Below are 20,276 nucleotides of genomic sequence, written 5' to 3'. Positions count from 1 at the left end.
GGCCTCTCTGGGACCGAGGCCTGGCCTGGGCACTGGGCAGTGGGGGCCTGGAGAGGAAGGAGGCTCGGGAGGCGGCTTGAGGGGGAGGTTTCTACACGGAAGGTCACGATGTCCTGCAGCCCTGTAGCTTGGACCTGATGATTAGGGCAGACAATCCAGGCCCTGTGTGCACCAGCGGCTCTCCCCGGGCTGGGGCCCCAGGCGGAGGACAGGATGGCTGGTGGGGGCCCAGAGGCCTCCCACAAAGTCACTCCTGGAGCCCCGTGGGCTGTGCTGCCTAGGGTGAGAGACAGTGTGCCTTTCACTCCATCCAGCCCGGGGCGAAGAGCGGGACGTGAGGGCGGAAGTGCCTCCCCGCCCTGGGACGTGCAGGCGAGCCAGGAGCCAGGGACTCCCCTTCACTGGCTTCGCTGGGGGATATTGAGGGCAGGGTGAGTCAAGAAGAGGGAAAAAGTGGGAAAAGAGGTCTTGGGCACATGGTGGGAACAGGCCCCCTGCCCCTTCCCACAGGGTATCCATTTCTCTGGTAGGAGGGCAGAGGGCCAGGTTTGTGAGTGTGGGATGGGAGCGTGCTGAACACTTGTAAGGAAGGGGGTGGGGTGGGGTGGCCTTGGCCCATCAGCAGGTGCATGGGAGGGGGATCCTGGGCCTCTTTGCTGGCCCAGCATAACCTGACACCAGCCCCCTGCCCTTCTAGCTAAAAGCCGTTTGCTAAGTTTAGCCCGCCTGGTGATAATCTTTGCTTAAAAGGCACCCACAGGACTCCAGTCCTTGTCCCTGCCTTTCTGGGATTGCCTTTCCTCCTGGGACCCAGAACCAGGCTGTGTCCTCGTCTGGCTGCCATTGGCATGGTTGGTGCGGGCTTTTCACAATGACCACCCAGAGCAGAGTAGCAAGAGCAAGGCAAGAGGGTCCTTAATGGTGGAAGGGTGGGGTGGGGGAGTGGAGGAAGCCCCACCTCTGACTCAGCTATTCCTGCAACCAGGACCATTAACCCTTTCCCATCCAGAGCGTTAAGAGCACCTCCATGCTCCTGCACCACCAAGCGTGATTTGGGGGCGCCATCTTCCCCTCTGCCTCATGCTTGTCATTTTTCATTACTGTCTTCTCCCCGCTAAGAGGGAGCTCGGTGCCCAGGGAGCACTAGTGACGTAGTGTGCTGTTGTCATGACAGCAGAGGCACCAGTGTGGTCAGGACAGCCAGCTCACAGCCTCCGGTTCTAAGGTGACTCAGCAGAGACGACTTGAGGAGCTGGAGAGGGGTGGGCAGGCTTCAGGGGCAGCCCGCTTGCAGCATAGCCCGCGCCCCCTGCAGACCTGGGACCAGTGAGGAATGCGGGAGACAGACCTTGTCTCCTGCAGAGCTGGAGGGGATCATGACCTGACCTGCCACCAGCCTGGCCCAGTCCGCTGCCAGCCTTTGGAGATGGGATTAGGGAACACGAGTGGGGGTGGGGTGAGGCACACAAAGGAAAGCAACCCTTGGTCTAGAGCAGGTTTTCTCAACTGTGACACTATTGACATTTTGGGCTGTGTAATTCTTTGTTGAGGGGCTGCCCTGTGCACTGTAGGCTGTTTAGCAACATCCCTGGCCTCTGCCCACCAATGCTGGTAGCATTCTTCCCCCACAGGCTATGACAACAGAAAAGGCCCCAGGTGTTGTCAAATGTCCTCTGGCAGGCAAAATTGCCCCCGTTCAGAAGCGCTGATCTGGAGTCGAGGCACTGCATAATTCTCCCGAGGCTGGCTGGTCACTGTGCAGGGTCCGGAGGTTGAGAGGGGAAAGGTGGCAGTGACAGGGCAGGAAGCTCATCTGCCATCCTGGGACAGGCCCTAGTTCTCTGGGCTCGCTCATCTCTCTTTGCACTGATAACCCTCTCTCTGCTGCATGAATCTGGGCTAATGTGAAAGATGAAACAAAGACAAGCTTAGGAAAAAATGTCTAAAAGTATATAAAAACATTTATTCATTAGAAAACAAGGAGATTGGCAAACATATTCCAAAGTGAAAGCAGCTCAATGCAGTTCAATTAGGCTAATTTAAGAGAAAGGCCTTGCATTTTAAAGATCGTGTATGTACTTTTTTTTTGAGACGGAGTTTCACTCTTGTTGCCCAGGCTGGAGTGCAGTAGGGTGATCTCGGCTCACTGCAACCTCTGCCTCCCAGGTTCAAGCGATTCTCCTGCCTCACTCTCCCGAGTTGCTGGGATTACAGGTGTGCGCCTTCACGCCTGGCTAATTTTTAATTTTTAGTAGAGACAGGGTTTCTCCATGTTGGTCAGGCTCGAACTCCAGACCTCAGGTGATTCACCCGCCTCGGTGTCCCAAAGTGCTGGGATTACAGGCGTGAGTCACTGCACCCGGGCGGTTTTGTTTTTTGTTTTTTTTTAAAAGACAGACAAATATTTTACAAGGGTAACAATTAGAATTCCAGGTCACCCTACAAGTCCTAGGATCCGCGCCGGCGGGGAGCGCGCCTCCTAGGGTCTGCGCCTGCGAGCTGATGCTCTGAGAATGGGGGTTGTTTTCTTGGGTGTCTCGTCTTCTGTCATCTCTGCTGAAAGATCTATGCAAAGAATTAGAGGAATAAGAAAAAGCTGAGTCACAAAGATGGTGAAAAATAGATATGAGAGAACAAGTGGGACAATCCCACACCACCCTGCAGAAATAAAATGCAAGCTGTACAGGAGGCCCTGCTGGGGCAGTGGGCAGGGCATCTACACTCAGGCCCCCACAGCAGGTCCCGTGGAAAGCAGCCCCCCGTACCCTGGCTGTGCGCCTTCTGGGCCGGGACAGGCGGGAGCATCATACCTTCCTCACTGGACTCATCGCTTGAGAAGACAACTTTGGGTTTCTTTTTGGAAGCTCGCTGCTGGGTGTTTGGATGCCGACGGGTAGTACGGCGGGGCTCCGGTGTGACAAAGTCATTGTCTGAGGCTGTAGAAGCCAGAGGTTGGTGCCTAGAAACTAGAAGAGGCAAGAAAATGTGATTTAAAAAAGAAGAAGAAACAAATCACTGCAGGAGGGGAAGGCCCAGTCTGGTCCCGCCAGTACAGCTTGCCTCACGCACCAGTGGATGGCCTCTTGGCTGCTGGGGCTCTCTGGCTACCTGCCTGGCCAATCTCAAGCTCATCGATCCCATCCAAACCTCTGGTATGACAGGCCCGAAGCTTCTGCTCAAATTCATCTATTACAGCCTGGAGGGAGAAAAGGAGATTAAGAGCAGGCTTGAAAACAGTTACTTCTGATTAAAAAGAAACAAGGCCACAGAAGACATGGAGGGCCTTAAATGCACATTACGAAGAAGGCAAGCTGAGAAGGCTCCATGCTGGATCGTTCCAGTGATACATTCTGGAAAAGACAAAGCAATGGCAACAGTAAAAAGATCAGGGGTTGTGAGGACAGAGGGATAAACAGGTGGAGTGCAGGGGATTTGTAGGGCAGTAAAACTCTTCTGTATGATATCGCAGTGGTGGGTATGTGTCATTACGTACAGTGAACCCCAATGTAAACCATGACTTTGGGAGATGAGTTGTCAATGTAGGTTCAGCGTAACAAATGTACCTCCCTGGTGCAGGATGTTGACGGTGGGTTAGGCTGTGATGTGTAGGAGCAAGGGGTAGATGGGGACTCCCTGTACTTTCTGCTCAATTTTGCTTTGAACCTAAAACTGCTCTGAAAAAGAAAGAAAAACTGAAACAAACAAACAAGAATTGGATGAGATGCTACTTTGGTTGTGTTTTTGGAGTAATAAAGAAAGAACTGGAGACAGAAAGATCTGGTCTTGGGTCACTCTGGCAATTTGGTTGCACCAAGCTGGGGATAAGTCGGACGGGAACGTGACTGTGAGAGCTGGATGTGGCCCAGGGTCGGCAGATGTCTCAGCCAGCCCGGATCCCGACAGGCATGGAAGCGTCCACACTGCTCACCTTGCCCTCAGGCTTGGCCCAGCGTCGCAGCTTGCCCACAACTGACAAAAAAGCACTGAAGATGGACTCATCTGACAGTTTGTCTCCAAAACAGTCAAAATTGTCAAGCATCTTGCGGAGGCCTCGCTCTGTGAGGGGCAGTTGTGACACACAGTAGGCCAGGTCTCGCTGCTGCCGCTCAGTTCTGCAGACAGCAAGGGCTTTGTGAGGAACCGCGAGATCCAGCCAGTAAAGGCTCAACTTTCCCCATCAGCCTTCCCAGTCCCAGGGATGCCACAGTGCCGGCAGGGAAGGGGTGGGGGATGGACCTTTCTCCCCTGCAGGGCCCTGCTCGCACAAAGAACCCTCAGGGAGGGCAGCGTACCGGGCTGTGCGGAACCGCTGACACAGCTTTTCCACCAGGCTCTCTGTCTGCTTGTCCTTGGTGATGTAGGAGAGGAGCTGTCTGCAGGAAGGGGAGATGAGGATGTGCGATGGCCCAGGGCCAGCTCTGCCATCCACTAAGACCAACCCTGGACCCTCCCCCAGCCCAGTCTTCCCTGATGTTCTCTGCCACGGCCTCTGCCTCACCCCTCCCCTTCAGCAGAGCCCCATTCAGCAGAGAAGGACCCCCCACCTCAGGAATTTTCACTGTGAATGGAAATGAACAGGAACAGCTGCTAGGTAGTGAGGGCTCCTGTATGCCGGCCACCATGTTAGGAACTTTATCTTATTTAGTATTTTCAAGAACTAAGGGTTAAGTATCATCAGCCTCAAAAGAAGAGGAAATAGGCACAAAGAGGCTAAGTTATTGCTGAAGGCTGTACAGCTAAAAAGTAGCCGAGGTGGAATTCAAATACAGGGGTGTCTGATTCCTCTGCCTGCGCTATGTGGAAAATGTGCCCCAAGGCCCGGGGAACAATACTTCATGATGGTGTGGAAAGGCTCTTCCTCCACCCCCAGCTCGGGGTCTGACAGGCGGCTGATGATATCTGGAAGGAGATTATAGATTGCGTTGCCCTGTAAGACAGAGAGAGCCGTGTTAAGGAGATGAGGTGACCGACATATTCCCTCTGCAGCAAGCCCTCAGTACCTCGCTGCCTCTCACCTTGTGGGAGAGCTCGTTGAAGAAGTTCTTGGCCAGGGCAGCAATCTGAGGCTCGGGGTCGATGAGTAGCACTGCCATCTCGCTCACCTGCCCCTTCACCTTCACCATGTCCTTGAGGATCAGGTGGGTCATCACCAGCCCCGCTGTTTTCCGCACTTGCTGAGCAGGGTCCCGGAGGCTAGGAATGGAATTGCGGGTCATGGGGACCGAGACCTCCGGATGACACCCTAACGCTGGTAGAAAAGGCCCTCAGCCAGAATCGATTATCCCATGCTCCGCCACTCCAGAAGCAGTCAGAAAGCTGTCTAGAGTTGAAAGCTGGAGTAGGGGAAAGAGGTGAAGCTTCTAACCAGAAGTGTCAATCCCACTGGGGTGACTCTTAGTCAGGGGCCTGTACAGGTCAAGTATCAAGCAGATGTTCGCCGTGATGCCAAAGCCTAGGGGAAGAGCCCTGGTGATTCTCACACTGACTCTGAACAGACTCCGGAGCTCTTGGGAACTGCCACCACGTTGTGAGGGGTCTCTTACCGAGCATACAGATGAGGAGTCCAGGGGTCCACCAGATTGGGAAAGCGGATGGCCAGATCCCCAGTGGCAACCATGAGGTTAGACCGGACAATGGGAAGTGGGGACTTTTCCAGCATGGTGAACAGAAGACGAAGCTGGGAGTCACAGAAAGTGGCACTAGGAGCAAGAGGAGGATCATCAGGGAAGCCATTTCATCCCCATCTTCCTTGAGAAGGTGGTACCAACCCCACGGCCTACCTGATCATGCAGAACTTGCCAAGGGCAAGTGAAGCAGCTGCAGAGAGGTCTGGGTTGCTATAGAGGCCTGGGTTGTTGCAGACTTGAAGCAAGAGTGGAACGAAGGCAGCCAGTGTCTGTCTGCCTGTTGGAAGAGGAACTGCAGGTTTGGGACAGGTTCTGTCAATTGGGAAGAAACTGCTGAGTGCAGCAAGTGTTCTCACCGTCCAACAGTTCCATCTCGCAGATGCCGCGGATCAGTTCCGCCTCTGTGTCATCTGCTGTTGCCCCAACCAGCCCCAGCTCCTCCTCCATGGTGGTCTCAGAGCTCGTATTCTAAAGGGAATGAAGGCGGGGATCAGGATAAGCAGAGACATCATTTTTGATTCCAGCCCATACTTTATTTGGCATGAACAACGTGAGGAAGGGCACATTCTACAAAACCATTTAGAGAATTGTCAAATGTGTCTGTAAAGAGAAAGGATTCCTGAATTAAACAGGGAAACAATGAGGCCCCCATTTGTTTTTCAGTTGCCAAAGTGTGTTTCTATGCCTCTTCCTCATGGAACACATCGTTTCCTATGTATGGTAAACAGATGGATCATGCCAGACAATGGTTCAAAGTCACAGAGGTCAGACTTTTATTTTCTCCAGTGCTGCAAGGCTCTGTGTCTTATTTGTCTGCAAGACATCACTGCCTCTAGTGGAGAGAACGCAGGCCCCATCCCGGGCCAGGCCAGCAACGAAGGCTGATGGAAAAGGCGGGCGGGTATGTGCATGTTCTGACAAACCCTGCCTCAGACAAAAAGCCTCTATCTTATGCTGAGGTGTCCAACTCCACACTCTGCATTGACCTAAATCTTTCCTTCCTGGGTGATCACTGACAGTTTCACCATTGTTCACACGAACGTTTCCTAGGGTAGTAGCCACAGAGACGCAGAAATTCTTCGCTTCATGTAATAGCAGAGGAGCAGATTGCCGGAAGGGGATCAGCTCAGCTCTGAGCTGAGGTAATGAAATAAATCTGGGAAGTGCTGAGGACATTCACACACCTTCTCCTTGGGATCTTTGGTCTTGTGCTCCTGTTCTTCCCGGAGAACTCGGCGCCGACAGAGCTCTCCACTCACTGCCTGCTCCAAGTGGACCAGCTGCTGCAGAGCCACATCCCCAGCCAGGGACAGCAGGTTCATCAACAGGAAAGTGGGGAGCATTGCGGGGGACTCCCCTAGAGGAGAGGGAGAGGGAAGGCAGGCAAAGAGACATTTTTAAGTCCCATCAAACCTGAATCTGATTTTTCCTGATCTTCCCCTTGCTCACGTGCTATTCAAACTAGTGAAGTAAGAGTTGGGGGTGGGAACTGGCCCAACTTCAACTTGGACAAAACGAGACAGTGTACACTAAGGGTCGTTGCAGAAAGTGGTGGTGGCAGTGGCTCCTGGCCCTGCAGGGAAAACAGAAGCTGGCTGTCTCAGTGGGTCAACTCCTGCCCACTTACTCAGGTCCTCCTGACTGGTTCTCTTCTCTTCTAGCTTCTCCAGGGCCTGTTTGGCACAGCCCTGCAATATCTGGGCACAGATCACTTCGGGGCCCTCTGCCAGTTGGTAAATGAGGGTCACTGCCACCTCTTTGAATGGGATCCACAGTGGGTCTGGGTGGACAAAGCCTGCAGAGAAGAAGGGAAAAGTTGTTCACTGCAACAAAGGGCCCAAATCTGCCCAAGGCCTTTCCTGAGAGCTCACCTTTTGTGACCGTCTCCCGCAGTCGCTCAAACAACCTGTGTTCCTGAGGCAGCCGGAAGGGGGGTTGACGTTTGCCCAGAGAAGGCTGTGCAGAACGAGACAACGTGGGTGTGGGTACAGGGTGGACACAAGGATCTCCACTCTCCTTAGTTTGGAGCCACCCCCACATACCTTTCTCCTGTCAGAGATGTTGGCAATGGCATGGCACACCTGCTGGGCCAGCCTGTAGTCCTGTGGAAACTTCTCATCCAGCCCTATGCGCACCAGTGTGTCTAAATTGCTTCCCACAATTTCTGGCTTTCCTCTAGGGGAAGGAAGTCACAGAGTGAAAGGCAGTCATGGATTGGACTCAACGGGGAGAAAGGGCCAACAGGGATAGGTACCAGCAGCCCACGTGGTGTCTAGAGCCTTGGAACACTACAGCGAGGCTCTGGCGCGAGGCCAGCCCCTTGGGTCCTGTTGCTTTACTGAATCCCACTACTTCTACTAGGCAAGAGGGCTGCTACTCTCACTATTTTCTTTCCCATTTAGGTGGCATCATAACTCACAGCAGAGCTCAGGTGGGCCTCACTGTGACAATGTCACTGAAGGAAAAGGAGCCTTCTCAGAACCTCCTTTGCTCTCCCACCCCTTTGCCTGCTGGATTTGAGCCTCACCGTGCCATCATGCCAAGAAGCATGACAGAGGAACAGCGCTCCAGAGGACAGCAGGTGACCTTCTCGGTGGCCCGCTCCCACAGCAGCTGGGTCACTGCTGGTTTCAACTCATCGTTCCGCACAAACTCACAGAGCTAAGGAGAAAAGAAAAAGGGCTCAAGCCAAAAATGAACAATTCCTTGATCTTTGGTCTGCTTTTCTGAAGATGATATTGAGAACCTGAAGTAGAAAAAGTAATACTTAGGAGTGGAAAAAGAAAGAGGAGGCTCAAAATGTAAGGCAGGGGTTTGAGAGGCACTTCTCTTTCCATTCTCTACTTTTCCACTCTCATGCCTCCAAAACTATTTTATTCAAGTGACATATCGAAACTGACCTTTTGAGTTCCATGTGGGTCCATAGTTCTAAGTCTGGAGATTTCTAACAGGTTTTCTTGCCATTATCACAAACTCAACATGTCTAACATGGAAGCCATCATCCTTCCTTGCCTTTTCATTTTGCCAGTGGTATCAACACTCTATCAGTTACATAGGCTTAAAATTTCAGTCACCTAATTTTTTTACAAATCAGTCACTACTTTTCCTTTAAAAATTTGTCTTCAGTTAAGCCCATTCTGTAGTGATTTCTCCAATCCCCAAGTCCAGCGCCTCGTTACTGCCCACGGCAGCAGCCTCCACCGGCCTTCCTGTCCCATGGGTTGGTCTCAGCCTCTGCTTCCCCACATCACTTCTGCTGCACCCCAGTTTGCAGCTGCTCTCCCCCGCCTCTTGTAGGGCTTTTGCCAGTAATTGGCCTATGACATCGTGGCCAATCACCACCACCAGGCTCTTTTCTTTTCCCCAGTGAGGAGAAAAATGTGGCTGGCAGGAGCGCTCTTCCCAGCGGGAGCTGGAGGTCAGTGCCACTTCCACTCTCTGTGCCCACAGTGCAAATGCTACAAAGCAGAATGGTCTCACTCAAATGCTGGGTGCCTGGCTAACACAGTTAAAGTCCTAGACAATGAAGTCATTCAGGGACTTTCACAGTTTAGTTCCAACCTACATTCACAACTTTCTCATCTTTTCCAGATAATTTTTATTTTTATTTTTTGAGACAGTCTCCCTCTGTCACCCAGGCTGGAGTGCAGTGGTGCAATCTCGGCTCACTGCTACCTCCACCTCCTGGATTCAAGTGACTCTCCTGCCTCAGCCTCCCAAGTAGCTGGGACTACAGGTGGCCACCACCACATCTGGCTAATTTTGTTGTATTTTCAGTAGAGATGGGGTTTCGCCATGTTGGTCAGGCTGGTCTCGAACTCCTGACCTCAGACCTCAGGTAATCTGCCACCTCGGCCTCCCAAAGTGCTGGGATTACAGGCATGAGCCACCACGCCCGGCCTTTTCCAGATCATTTGAACCAGAACACAATCTTCTTTGTTCTACAATGTGAACTGTGCTTTTTCTTGGGTTCTGTTTGAAATGCCCTCCCTACTTGCTGATTCTCTAAATCCTACTCATCTTTTGAGACCCAGCTTAAGTCCTACCACCTTCAGGAAGCTTCCTGACCATCTTACCCCAAACCGCTCTCTTTCCTACTCTGTACCCCTCAGTAGAACACAGAAGTTAAGAGTATGTTTTCTAGAGCTCTTATTGCCCGAGTTTGAATCTCAAACTTTGCCACTAACTAGCTGTAACCAGCCAAGTTCAGTAACTTCTCTGTGCCTCAGATTTCTCATTGTAAAAAGCAGATAATACTACCTCACAGGGCTGTCGTGAGGATTAAACAAGTTACTGTAACATGTGAGTGCCTGTCATATATGAAATACCATATAAGTGATGTTGTTATGTTATTGCTGTGACAACCATTACCTGTACAACTTATTCTGGCACTTTATTACCTATCTGCTGCATTGTTCTAAAAATGTTCTGTGGTTTTTGTCTACTAACTAGACTGTTGGTTCCTTTAAAGTTGGGAACATGAAAGCAAATAGTCTTACACTTCTTTCTGGGGCTAAGTAAATTGCTAAATACATAGTAATAACTCAATAATACTTGTTGCCAGGCGCGCTGGCTCACACCTGTAATCCCAGCACTTTGGGAGGTTGAGGCGGGTGGATCATGAGGTCAAGGGTTCAAGACCAGCCCGGCCAACATGGTGAAATCCTGTCTCTACTAAAGATACAAAAAATTAGCCAGGCATGGTGGCGCATGCCTGTAATCCCAGCTACTCAGGAGGCTGAGGCAGGAGAATCACTTGAACCGGGGAGGCAGAGGTTGCAGTGAGCCAAGATTGCGCCACTGCACGCCAGCCTGGGCAACAGGGCAAGACTCCATCTCAAAACAAAAAACAAAAAACCCCAAAAATACTTGTTGAATGAATAAAGAAAATGAAAGCAGGAAGCCTTACAATTTCCTCAAGACACTGAATGGTCCCAACCGAGGCATCCACTAGCAGCAGAGAGAGATTCTGAATCAAAGCCTGGGCCTTGGCTCTGTGGGAACAGCAGAGATCAGCGGTCATTATAAGATTGGGAAGCTGAACTTGGCCAACAGTGCTTAGGGCTATCCCACCAGTGTTAAATAACTGCTCTCCCTGGAAACCGAGCCCCACCCTAAGCCCCGTTATGATGGACTGCCTATGGATCTGGAACTCCTTGGGAGAAATGCACCTCTTCCTTTAGGAGACAAGGAAAGTCCTGTGAGAAGCTGACCTTGGAAAAGTCAGCAAAGGCAAAAGTACCCCATATACCTGGCAGAGTCCCCTTTGGGGTTGAGGTAGAGTTGGCGGAAGGCATTAAGCACAGCTTCCCGGACACCAGGCTCCTTAGACCAAATGAGAGGCAGCATACGACGCACCCCAAACAGGGCCTGGGGTACCCCAAATTGGAAGACCATCACAAAGAATTCAATCACCTCCTGCACCACTGAGAGAACATGTACAAATGTCACCCATCTACTTCGCAAAACCCCCTCAATACCTAAAGACAGAACCTTTCTGAATGTAACAAGATGCAAATGGAGGCCTTCCTCATTTTCCCTGAGAGTGTCGACTCCTCCTGTAAGGCCTTATCATGAAATACTATATGCATTAAAATGTATAAGCTGTGTCTAGAGGAAGCAAATAGAAATAAAGAACCCCTGCCTTTTTTTTCCTTTTTTTAAGACACAGGTTCTTATTCTGTTGCTCTGGCTAGAGGGCAGTGGCATGACCACAGCTCACTATAGCCTCAAACTCCTGGGCTCAAGCAATCCTCCTGCCCAGGCTTCCGAGTACCTGGAACTACAGGTGTGTGCCATCAAGCCCAGCTAATTTTTGTTTCTTTGTAGCAATGGGGTCTTGCTATGTTGCCAGGCTGCTCTCGAACACCTGGCCTCAACCTGTCCTCCTGCTTTGGCCTCCCAATGTGTTGGGATTACAGGCATGAGCCATCGTGCCCAACTGAGAACCCCTGCCTTTTAAAGGAGGAGATAGATGTATCAATAAAATATGGACAACAACTCCAAGATCCATGGCTGGGTGCAGTGGCTCACACCTGTAATACCAGCACTTTGGGAGGCTGATGCAGAAGAATTGCCTGAGCCCAGGAGTTGGAGACCAGCCTCGGCAACAAAGGAAGGTCCCATATCTATTATTAATAAAAATTTAAAAAATTAAAAAATCCAAAAGAACCCCAAGGCTGTCCTTACGGAAAGGAACTCTGGCATACCTGTAGTTGTGTTTTCATACATCATCTTGCTGGTAATGCCAATGGCCGCTGTAATCTTCCGGGAGAAGCTGTAGGCATCCTGCAGATACTGCACCAGCATCTCCTGCTTCACCAGTTCATCACTTCCCCTGGACTCCTCAGGCTCCAACACACTGGGCTTATTTTTACAGACAGTCTGTCCTGTGACCATGTTTCCTACAGACTCCTGGGGATTCTTTTCTTGTGTGGAAGCTGCTGGGCCTAAGGAGTTAGAGAAGTACAGGATGATTTCTTTCGTTCAAGGGGATACAGGGGACTCCAATAGCTGTCAACATTCCTGGATATTTACTTACTTATTATTTTATTATTATTATTTTTGAGACAGAGTCTCGCTCTGTCGCCCAGGCTGGAGTGCAGCGGCACGATCTCGGCTCACTGCAAGCTCCGCCTCCCAGGTTCACGCCATTCTCCTGCCTCAGCCTCCCGAGTAGCTGGGACTACAGGCACCCGCCACCACGCCTGGTTAATCTTTTTTGTCTTTTTAGTAAAGACGGGGTTTCACCATGTTAGCCAGAATGGTCTCGATCTCCTGACCTCGTGATTTGCCCGCCTCGGCCTCCCAAAGTGCTGGGATTATAGGCGTGAGCCACCGCGCCTGGCCTACTTATTTATTTTCCTTCTTTTTTTCTTTTGAGATGGGGTCTCACTCTGTTGCCCAGGCTGTGCAGTGGCATGGTCACCGCTCACTGCAGCCTCAACTTCCCTGGGCTCAGGTGATTCTCTCACTTCAGCCTCCTAAGCAACTGGGACTACAAGTGTATGCTATCACACCTGGCTAATTTTTTCTGGTATCTCTTATAGAGATGGGGGTTTTGTCATGTTGCTCAGGGTGATTTTGAACTCCTGGGCTCAAGCAATCCTCCTGCCTTGGCCTCCCAAAGTGCTAGGATTACAGGCATAAGCCACCACCTCTGGCCCTGGATATCTCTTTTCACAATGTGAAGATATGAAATTAGAACTTACTCTAAAATATCTTAATTTCTCAAAAACCATACCTAAAGTCCTCTATGGTCTGGACAGTCACCCTGTGACTATCAATCTTAGGCCTGTGGGCTGCTTCCATTCCAGAGCAAAGGCAATGCCAATTCATCTCTGGGATCTTCAGCACCAGGTTCTGTTAACCAGGCCAATGATGGCATAAAGTAAATGCTCAGTAAATACTAGTTGACATGTGTTATTTATTGACTGAAGAAGGAAAATGATTACCTTTGAAGATAAGTCCTAAGATATTCAAGAGCCTGGTCTCCTCTGACTCCTCTGGGTCTATATGACTGAAGGGTTCGGACTCCTGGAAGTGGCCTGTGGCTTCTCGAGTGAGAGTGATGGCCTGCCTGAAAGAACACGAACACCAGCCTGTCAGCACCCAGAAGAATGTCACTGCAGCCTTTCGTAAAGGAGTTTACCTCACGATTCCATCAAGTCCCTGGACCTACTGCCCAGAGAAAAGGAGCACTTAACATGCTTAAAAAGTTGTTACAGCACCTGCTAAGGGGTAGGGCTCAAAACACCTTTCCTATTTTTTTCCCCCGACTGCCCATCTGCAAACATTTTTCTTATTTCTGAAGCTACAAGGCATTACTACAGTCTTCAAAAAAACTCCAATAAGGCTTTTTAACGTTTTAAAATCATAAACCTACTCCGAACACCTGTTTAAAACTTTTCCTAAGTTTAGAAACAATAAACTTTCAATAATTAGTTAATTCGGGCACATCCAGACAGTAAGATTCTATGTAGTCATAAAAAATAATGGGGACACGTGAGCCCAGGAGTTCGAGATCAGTCTGGGCAGCACAGGAAGACCCATCTATATAAAAAGTGAAAAAAGTTAGCCGGGTGTGATGGTGTGTGCTTGTGGGCTCAGCTACTCGAGGGAGCTGAGGTGGGAGGATCACTGGAGCCTGAGAGATCAAAGCTGCAGTGAGTTGTGATCATACCACTGTACTCCAGCATGGGCAACAGAGTGAGACACTCTCTCTCTCAAAAAAAGACGAAAGTGGGAAACTATGTATATATATATATACACATATATATATAAATATATATATATATATATATATATTTTTTTTTTTTTTAGAGACAGAGTATTGTTGTCACCCAGGCTGAAGTGTAGTGGCATGATCTTGGCTCACTATAACCTCTGCTTCCTAGGTTCAAGTGATTCTCATGCCTCAGCTCCCCGAATAGCTAGGATTACAGGTATGTGCCACCACAACTGGCCAATTTTTGTAATTTTAGTAGAGATGGGGTTTCGCCATGTTGGCCAGGCTGGCCTCAAACTCCTGGCCTCAAGAGATCCACCAGCCTTGGGCTCCCAAAGTGCTGGGATTACAAGTGTGAGCCACTGCACCCGGCCATCTATAAATTTCTTTTTTTTTTTTTTGAGATGGAGTCTTGCTCTGTTACCCAGGGTAGAGTGTAGTGGAGCAATCTCAGCTCACTGCAACCTCTGCCTTCTGGGTTCAAGCAATTCTCCTGCCTCAGCCTCCCAAGTAGCTGGGATTACAGGCATAAGCCACTGCGCCCAGCCATAAGTATTTTTAAAAACCACTGAGACACATAGTTAAGTGAAAAAAACAAGATGGTAGATCAGTGGGTACAGAATTCTATCAGTCATGTAAAAGGGGGAAAAAAGAATACATGTTTGACTGCTTATCTACATGTTTTCTTCTTCCATGTTGCCCAGGCTGGCAAAAGCCAGGCATGGTGGTGTGTACCTGTAATCCCAGCTACTTGAGAGGCTGAGGCAGGAGAATCGCTTATTTTTTAAAATATATTTCCACTTTTAACAAAATTTAAAAATCATTTAAGTCAGGCACGGTGGCTCACGCTTGTAATCCCAGCACTTTGAGAGGCCGAGGTGGGTATATCCCTTGAGTCTAGGAGTTCGAGACCAGCCTGGGAAACATGGCAAAACCCCATCTCTAACAACAACAACAAAAAAACAAATACAAAAAACTTAGCCAGGCATTGTGGCGTACACCTATAGTCCTAGCTACCAGGGAGGCTGAGGTGGGAGGAACATATGAGCCTGGGAGGTGGAGGCTGCAATGAGCTCTGATTGTGCCACTGTTCTCCAACCTAGGTGACAGAGTGAAACCTTGTCTCAAAAAAAAAAAAAAAAAATTCAAAAAAGTTTTGTTCTAAGCCAAGTGTGGTGACATGTACCTATAGTCCAAGTTAGTACTTGGGAGGCTAATGTAGGAGGATCACATCAACCCAGAAGTTCAAGTTCAGCCTGGGCAACACAGTGAGGCCCTGACTCCATTAAAAAAAAAAAAAAAGAAAAAACAAAAAGTAAGTTTTGTACCAATGTATGTTTATTTATTTATTTAATTTTATTTATTTATTTATTTTTTTGAGACGGAGTCTTGCCCTGTGACCCAGGCTGGAGTACAATGCACTGATCTCGGCTCACTACAACCTCCGCCTCCTGAGTTCAGACGATTCTCCTGCCTCAGCCTCCTGAGTAGCTGGGATTACAGGCGCCCACCACCACGCCCAGCTAATTTTTTTTTTTTTTTTTTTTTTTTTTGAGACGGAGTCTCACTCTGCCGCCCAGGTTGGAGTACAGTGGCCGGATCTCAGCTCACTGCAAGCTCCGCCTCCCAGGTTTACGCCATTCTCCTGGCTTAGTCTCCCGAGTAGCTGGGACTACAGGCGCCCGCCACCTCGCCCGGCTAGTTTTTTGTATTTTTAGTAGAGACGGGGTTTCACCGTGTTAGCCAGGATGGTCTCGATCTCCTGACCTCGTGATCCACCCGTCTCGGCCTCCCAAAGTGCTGGAATTACAGGTTTGAGCCACCGCGCCCGGCCTAATTTTTGTATTTTTAGTAGAGACGGGGTTGCACTATGTTGGGCAGGATGCTCTCGATCTCCTGACCTTGTGATCCGCCCGCCTGGCCTCCCAAAGTGCTGGGATTACAGGCATGAGCCACCGCGCCCAGACTGTTTAAATTTGTAACTGGAAGCAATACAACTCTAGATTTGTAATCTGAATACTTGGGGCCAGCTCTGCTATTTACTTAGCTGTTTGTGACGGTCAAGTTATCTAACTTGATCTCTGTTTCTCCTTATCTGCAAAATGGGGAAGACAATCTGATAATATCAGCTACCTCCAAAATTGTGTGAAGAAACCATAAAAAGTTGTACAAACTTAAGGCAGACAATATAAAAAGCAGAGAGGAAAAGCTGCTGGTTGTGAGGCAAAAAACTTAGTTATTAAGAACTTAAGCTCCAGCATTTACTGCTGAGGATTTCTGAAGGAGGGGCAAAATCTTTAACCTGAGAAGAAGCCTTCTTCAGGCTGGGCCTGGTGGCTCATGCCTGTAATCTTGACACTTCGGGAGGCCGAGGCAGGCGGATTGCTTGGGCCCAGGAGTTCGAGACCAGCCTGCACAACTTGGCAAAACTCCATCTCTACCGAGAATATAAAAATTAACTGGGCACAGTGGTTCACGCCTGTAATCTCAGCACTTTGGGAGGCCGAGGCAGGCGGATCACCTGAGGTGGGGAGTTCGAGACCAGCCTGACCAACATAGAGAAACCCCATCTCTACTAAAAATACAAAATTAGCCAGGTGTGGTGGCGCATGCCTGTAATTCCAGCTACTCAGGAGGCTGAGGCAGGAGAATCGCTTTAACTCAGGGGGGTGAAGGTTGCAGTGAGCTGAGATCGCGCCATTGCACTCCAGCCTAGGCAACACGAGCGAAACTCGGTCTAAAAAAAAAAAACATATATATATATATATATATATATATATATATATATATATATATAAATTAGCCAGGCTACTCGGGAAGCTAAGTGGGAGATTGCTTGAGCCCCAGCAGGTTGAGGCTATACTGAGAGGCTGTAGTGAGCTGTGATTGCGCTACTGTACTCTAGCCTGGGCAACAGTGAGATTCTGTCTCAAAAACAAACAATCCTCTTCTAATTGACAGGAGAAAATACTAGAATGTTTGGTGGAACATGCACTTATAAAACTATAGTCTCTATTTTTGCTTTAGCAAAATAAAAAAGAGAGACACTAAAGAAACATAAGGGACTCATAGGGCAAACAAGCCACTCTCTAGCCTTTTAAAAACAGCCCAATTAGGTAATAAGTAAATAAATACCAAGTAACTTGTGGCTGAGGTTTAAGAACACTTGTTGGCAGCTGAGTGCGGTGGCTCACGCCTGTAATCACGGCACTTTGGGAGGCTGAGACGGGTGGATCACCTGAGGTCAGGAGTTCAAGACCAGCCTGGCCAACAAGGTGAAACCCCGTCTCTACTAAAAATAAAAAAAATAAGCCAGGTGTGGTGGCGCACGCCACTTGCGAGGCTGAGGCACGAGAATTGCTTGAACCTGGGAGGCGGAGGTTGCAGCAGTGAACCAAGATCGTGTCACTGTACTCTAGCCTGGGCAACAGAGTGAGTGAGACTCCATTTCAAAAAAAAAAAAAAAAAAGAAAACAACTTGTTGACTGCTATAAGGGCTTTTGTTGTTAAGTTCTAGAGTCACAAAAACACTAGGAGAAATCTTCTCTAAGATCAGGTTTCATACTAGGTTTGAAGATTAAGGTAGTATTATGCATGTTTGATATTATTAGCTCATGAAATTTAGAATTAGAAAGTCCTTAGAGATCATAAGATCTAATCAATTTCTTATTTTATAGATAATGAAACTGAGGCCCAGAAAGTTAAGCAACTTATTCAAGATCATGCAACTAGAACTTATTTATAGGTGCTCTTCTTCAATTGAAGGAGGACTAATGTTTAATTACAATATTGTGTTTTTTTTTTTTTTTTTTGAGACGGAGTCTCGCTCTGTCGCCCAGGCTGGAGTGCAGTGGCCTGATCTCAGCTCACTGCAAGCTCCGCCTCCTGGGTTCACGCCATTCTCCTGCCTCAGCCTCCCGAGTAGCTGGGACCACAGGCCCCCGCCAGCTCGCCCGGCTAGTTTTTTTTTGTATTTTTTAGTAGAGACGGGGTTTCACTGTGTTAGCCAGGATGGTCTCGACCTCCTGACCTTGTGATCCACCCGTCTCGGCCTCCCAAAGTGCTGGGATTACAGGCTTGAGCCACCGCGCCCGGCCACAATATTGTTAACATTTAATTGTTTCAGTAGTTTCTTTAAACATTTATAAAGTAGAAACACATGCTTAATTGTGGACTATGCCTATAGTCAGAGCATTACTACATGAAAACATCTACCATCATTTGGCGGCAGCATATCTGAGTACAGTTCATTTAAAAGAAACATAAGTTTCTCAAAAGTTAACTCTAAACATAAACAGATCATGAAGAATATCCCATTCTTTTGCCTACTTGTAACTAGCTTTGGCAAGCAGTTGATGGATGCGTCCTTTCACCTCTTCAGTCGTCTCTGTATTGGCAATTCGCTCAGGAATCTCCTCTTCTCCCTGGGGAAGCTGTAGAAGCTGCTGCAGGGTAGACTTCAACTCTGGCAGCATGGCTTCCCACTCCTCCTCTGGGTCCAGCACCGCAGCTAAATTAGAGTATCACTCAGTCTCTTTCATTGGAGGTTTTTATTTATTTTTTTTTTTGAGACGGAGTCTCGCACTCTCACCCAGGCTGGAGTGCAGTGGCGCCATCTAGGCTCACTGCAAGCTCCGCCTCCCGGGTTCACACCATTTTCCTGCCTCAGCCTCCCGAGTAGCTGGGACTACAGGCACCTGCCACCTCCCCTGGCTAATGTTTTGTATTTTTAGTAGAGACGGGGTTTCACCGTGTTAGCCAGGATGGGCTCGATCTCCTGACCTTGTGATCCGCCCGCCTCGGCCTCCCAAAGTGCTGGGATTACAGGCCTGAGCCACCGCGCCCAGCCACATTGGAGTCGCGCTCCTCCATTGCAAGGAGAAGCCTGTCTGAGGTTAGGACTCCAAGGCAGTAACTACTTACAAGATGCTGCAGTTCGCCTCTGGGCCCTCATCTCTTGTAATTTCTGGGTCTCCTTCTGCAGTGGTCCAGCAAGGTCAGTATCACTAAGCTATCAGGTAAAATGAATAGCAGGGTCAGTAAATGACATACTTTCATCCCTGTTTCCATTTAATTCCTTCTCTTTTGGTGGACCAAGTCTACTTACCTTGCAGGAAAAAGGATTATTGGCTAGAAAACTGGCCAGCAGCTGGATGGCATTTTTACATACTAGCACTGACTTGTCTGCCAGACGTCCCACAGCTAAAGCCACCACTGCCTGGAAACGTGTCAAGGGGAGAGCCTGTGTTGGGTAGGAAGAGAAGAATCTGCTCAAGTCCCACATCATCCATTTTGTTCAAGATGATCTTTAAGTGTACTCTGAACAGAGCTACCCACTCACTCTAAAATACCTTTCTACAGAATATAAATTAGGAGTACTCCTTGTAGTGGTAAGACACATTAGAGTCCTTAAAGGGAGCCAGATATCCTTGTCCTTGGTAGAGGAAGACTTTTACTACTGATAATAAAAATGTGAATTCTAGACTTTTTGGGGCAGATATTTATCTTTAACACTGGATTCCTCTTTACACTGGTACATAGAGAGGTACCATATGTCTTTGCCACATAGAAGGTTGCTTACCTTCTGCTGGACAATTCGGGTGAAAAGCTGCAAAACACGGCTCCGCACAAAGGAGTTGACATCATGGCCATGGGCTTGTAAAGTATCCAAGAATTGGTCTCTGGTGTCTCGGGCTGCTGCTTCCAGTTGATCGCCATTGAGAACCTGCAGCACCATCTCTGCCATGGCTGCTAGCACAGCATTACGCATCATGTAATTCTAAGAGAGAGCAGCATAAAGGGGTAAAACCTTTAGTCAAGGCGAAGCTTGCTTGTGCTTGGCCATAACTTTTTCGATTAACTGCCTAGGTATTCAATCCCAAGGTCACAGGAAAAAGCTGAATCCCGAAGAGGACTTGTTGCTCAGAGAATGCTAGAACAAACAAGGGCCAAAACCAATTTTTCCTCATAGGGCTCACACAGGAAAGCATGGTAGTAGCTAAATAAAAAAATCACATCCACTCACCAACGAACATTTGAAAAGCATTTTTTACTACCTTTCAGCTGAGGTCTCAAAGCGTTTATTTATTTTTTTTTTTTTGAGACGGAGTCTCACTCTGTCGCCAGGCTGGAGTGCTGTGGCACCATCTTGGCTCACTGCAACCTCTGACTTCATGGTTCAAGTAATTCTCCTGCCTCAGCCTCCCAAGTAGCTGGGATTACAGGCATGAGCCACCACACCCAGCTAATTTTTGTATTTTTAGTAGAGACAGGGTTTCACCATGTTGGCCAGACAGGTGGTCTCAATCTCCTGACTCATGTTCCGCCCACCTCAGCCTCCCAAAGTGCTGGGATTACAGGCGTGAGCCACCGTGCCCATCTGTGTGTTTTTTTTTTTTTTGAGATGTTGTCTTGCTTTGTTG

The 20,276-nt window shown here is 48.8% G+C and overlaps 1 protein-coding gene and 1 long non-coding RNA gene across 6 annotated transcripts in view; one reads left to right on the top strand and one right to left on the bottom strand.

The window, feature by feature from the left end:
* Nucleotides 1-136: 136 nt before the first annotated feature.
* Nucleotides 137-10,117, top strand: LOC123567446 (uncharacterized). Its single transcript, XR_006690376.3, has 2 exons — nt 137-431; nt 8,030-10,117. It is a non-coding gene; the product is annotated as an uncharacterized lncRNA (long non-coding RNA).
* Nucleotides 1,946-20,276, bottom strand: part of NCAPD2 (non-SMC condensin I complex subunit D2) — a 37,526-nt gene continuing 19,195 nt past the window's right edge. For all 5 annotated transcript variants that reach the window (XM_005569908.5, XM_045364598.3, XM_065523615.2 and 2 more), the window contains 23 exons: nt 19,436-19,633; nt 18,962-19,096; nt 18,778-18,865; nt 18,184-18,364; nt 13,082-13,206; nt 11,837-12,076; nt 10,879-11,053; nt 10,537-10,621; nt 8,155-8,288; nt 7,670-7,802; nt 7,499-7,583; nt 7,255-7,422; nt 6,812-6,984; nt 5,984-6,095; nt 5,781-5,904; nt 5,544-5,699; nt 5,016-5,193; nt 4,833-4,927; nt 4,293-4,373; nt 3,929-4,112; nt 3,070-3,196; nt 2,811-2,966; nt 1,946-2,565 (listed from right to left, as the gene is read on the bottom strand). In XM_005569908.5, the coding sequence (XP_005569965.3) occupies nt 2,480-2,565; nt 2,811-2,966; nt 3,070-3,196; nt 3,929-4,112; nt 4,293-4,373; nt 4,833-4,927; nt 5,016-5,193; nt 5,544-5,699; nt 5,781-5,904; nt 5,984-6,095; nt 6,812-6,984; nt 7,255-7,422; nt 7,499-7,583; nt 7,670-7,802; nt 8,155-8,288; nt 10,537-10,621; nt 10,879-11,053; nt 11,837-12,076; nt 13,082-13,206; nt 18,184-18,364; nt 18,778-18,865; nt 18,962-19,096; nt 19,436-19,633 (3,219 nt within the window). In that variant the 3' untranslated portion in view covers nt 1,946-2,479. The remainder of the gene's footprint in view (nt 2,566-2,810; nt 2,967-3,069; nt 3,197-3,928; nt 4,113-4,292; nt 4,374-4,832; nt 4,928-5,015; nt 5,194-5,543; nt 5,700-5,780; nt 5,905-5,983; nt 6,096-6,811; nt 6,985-7,254; nt 7,423-7,498; nt 7,584-7,669; nt 7,803-8,154; nt 8,289-10,536; nt 10,622-10,878; nt 11,054-11,836; nt 12,077-13,081; nt 13,207-18,183; nt 18,365-18,777; nt 18,866-18,961; nt 19,097-19,435; nt 19,634-20,276) is intronic.

This window comes from Macaca fascicularis, chromosome 11, assembly GCF_037993035.2.
Source record: "Macaca fascicularis isolate 582-1 chromosome 11, T2T-MFA8v1.1".
In the NCBI taxonomy this organism is placed as follows: Eukaryota; Metazoa; Chordata; class Mammalia; order Primates; family Cercopithecidae; genus Macaca; species Macaca fascicularis.
Note: the sequence above shows the minus strand (reverse complement) of the source record. Positions and strands in the feature narration are given on the sequence as shown.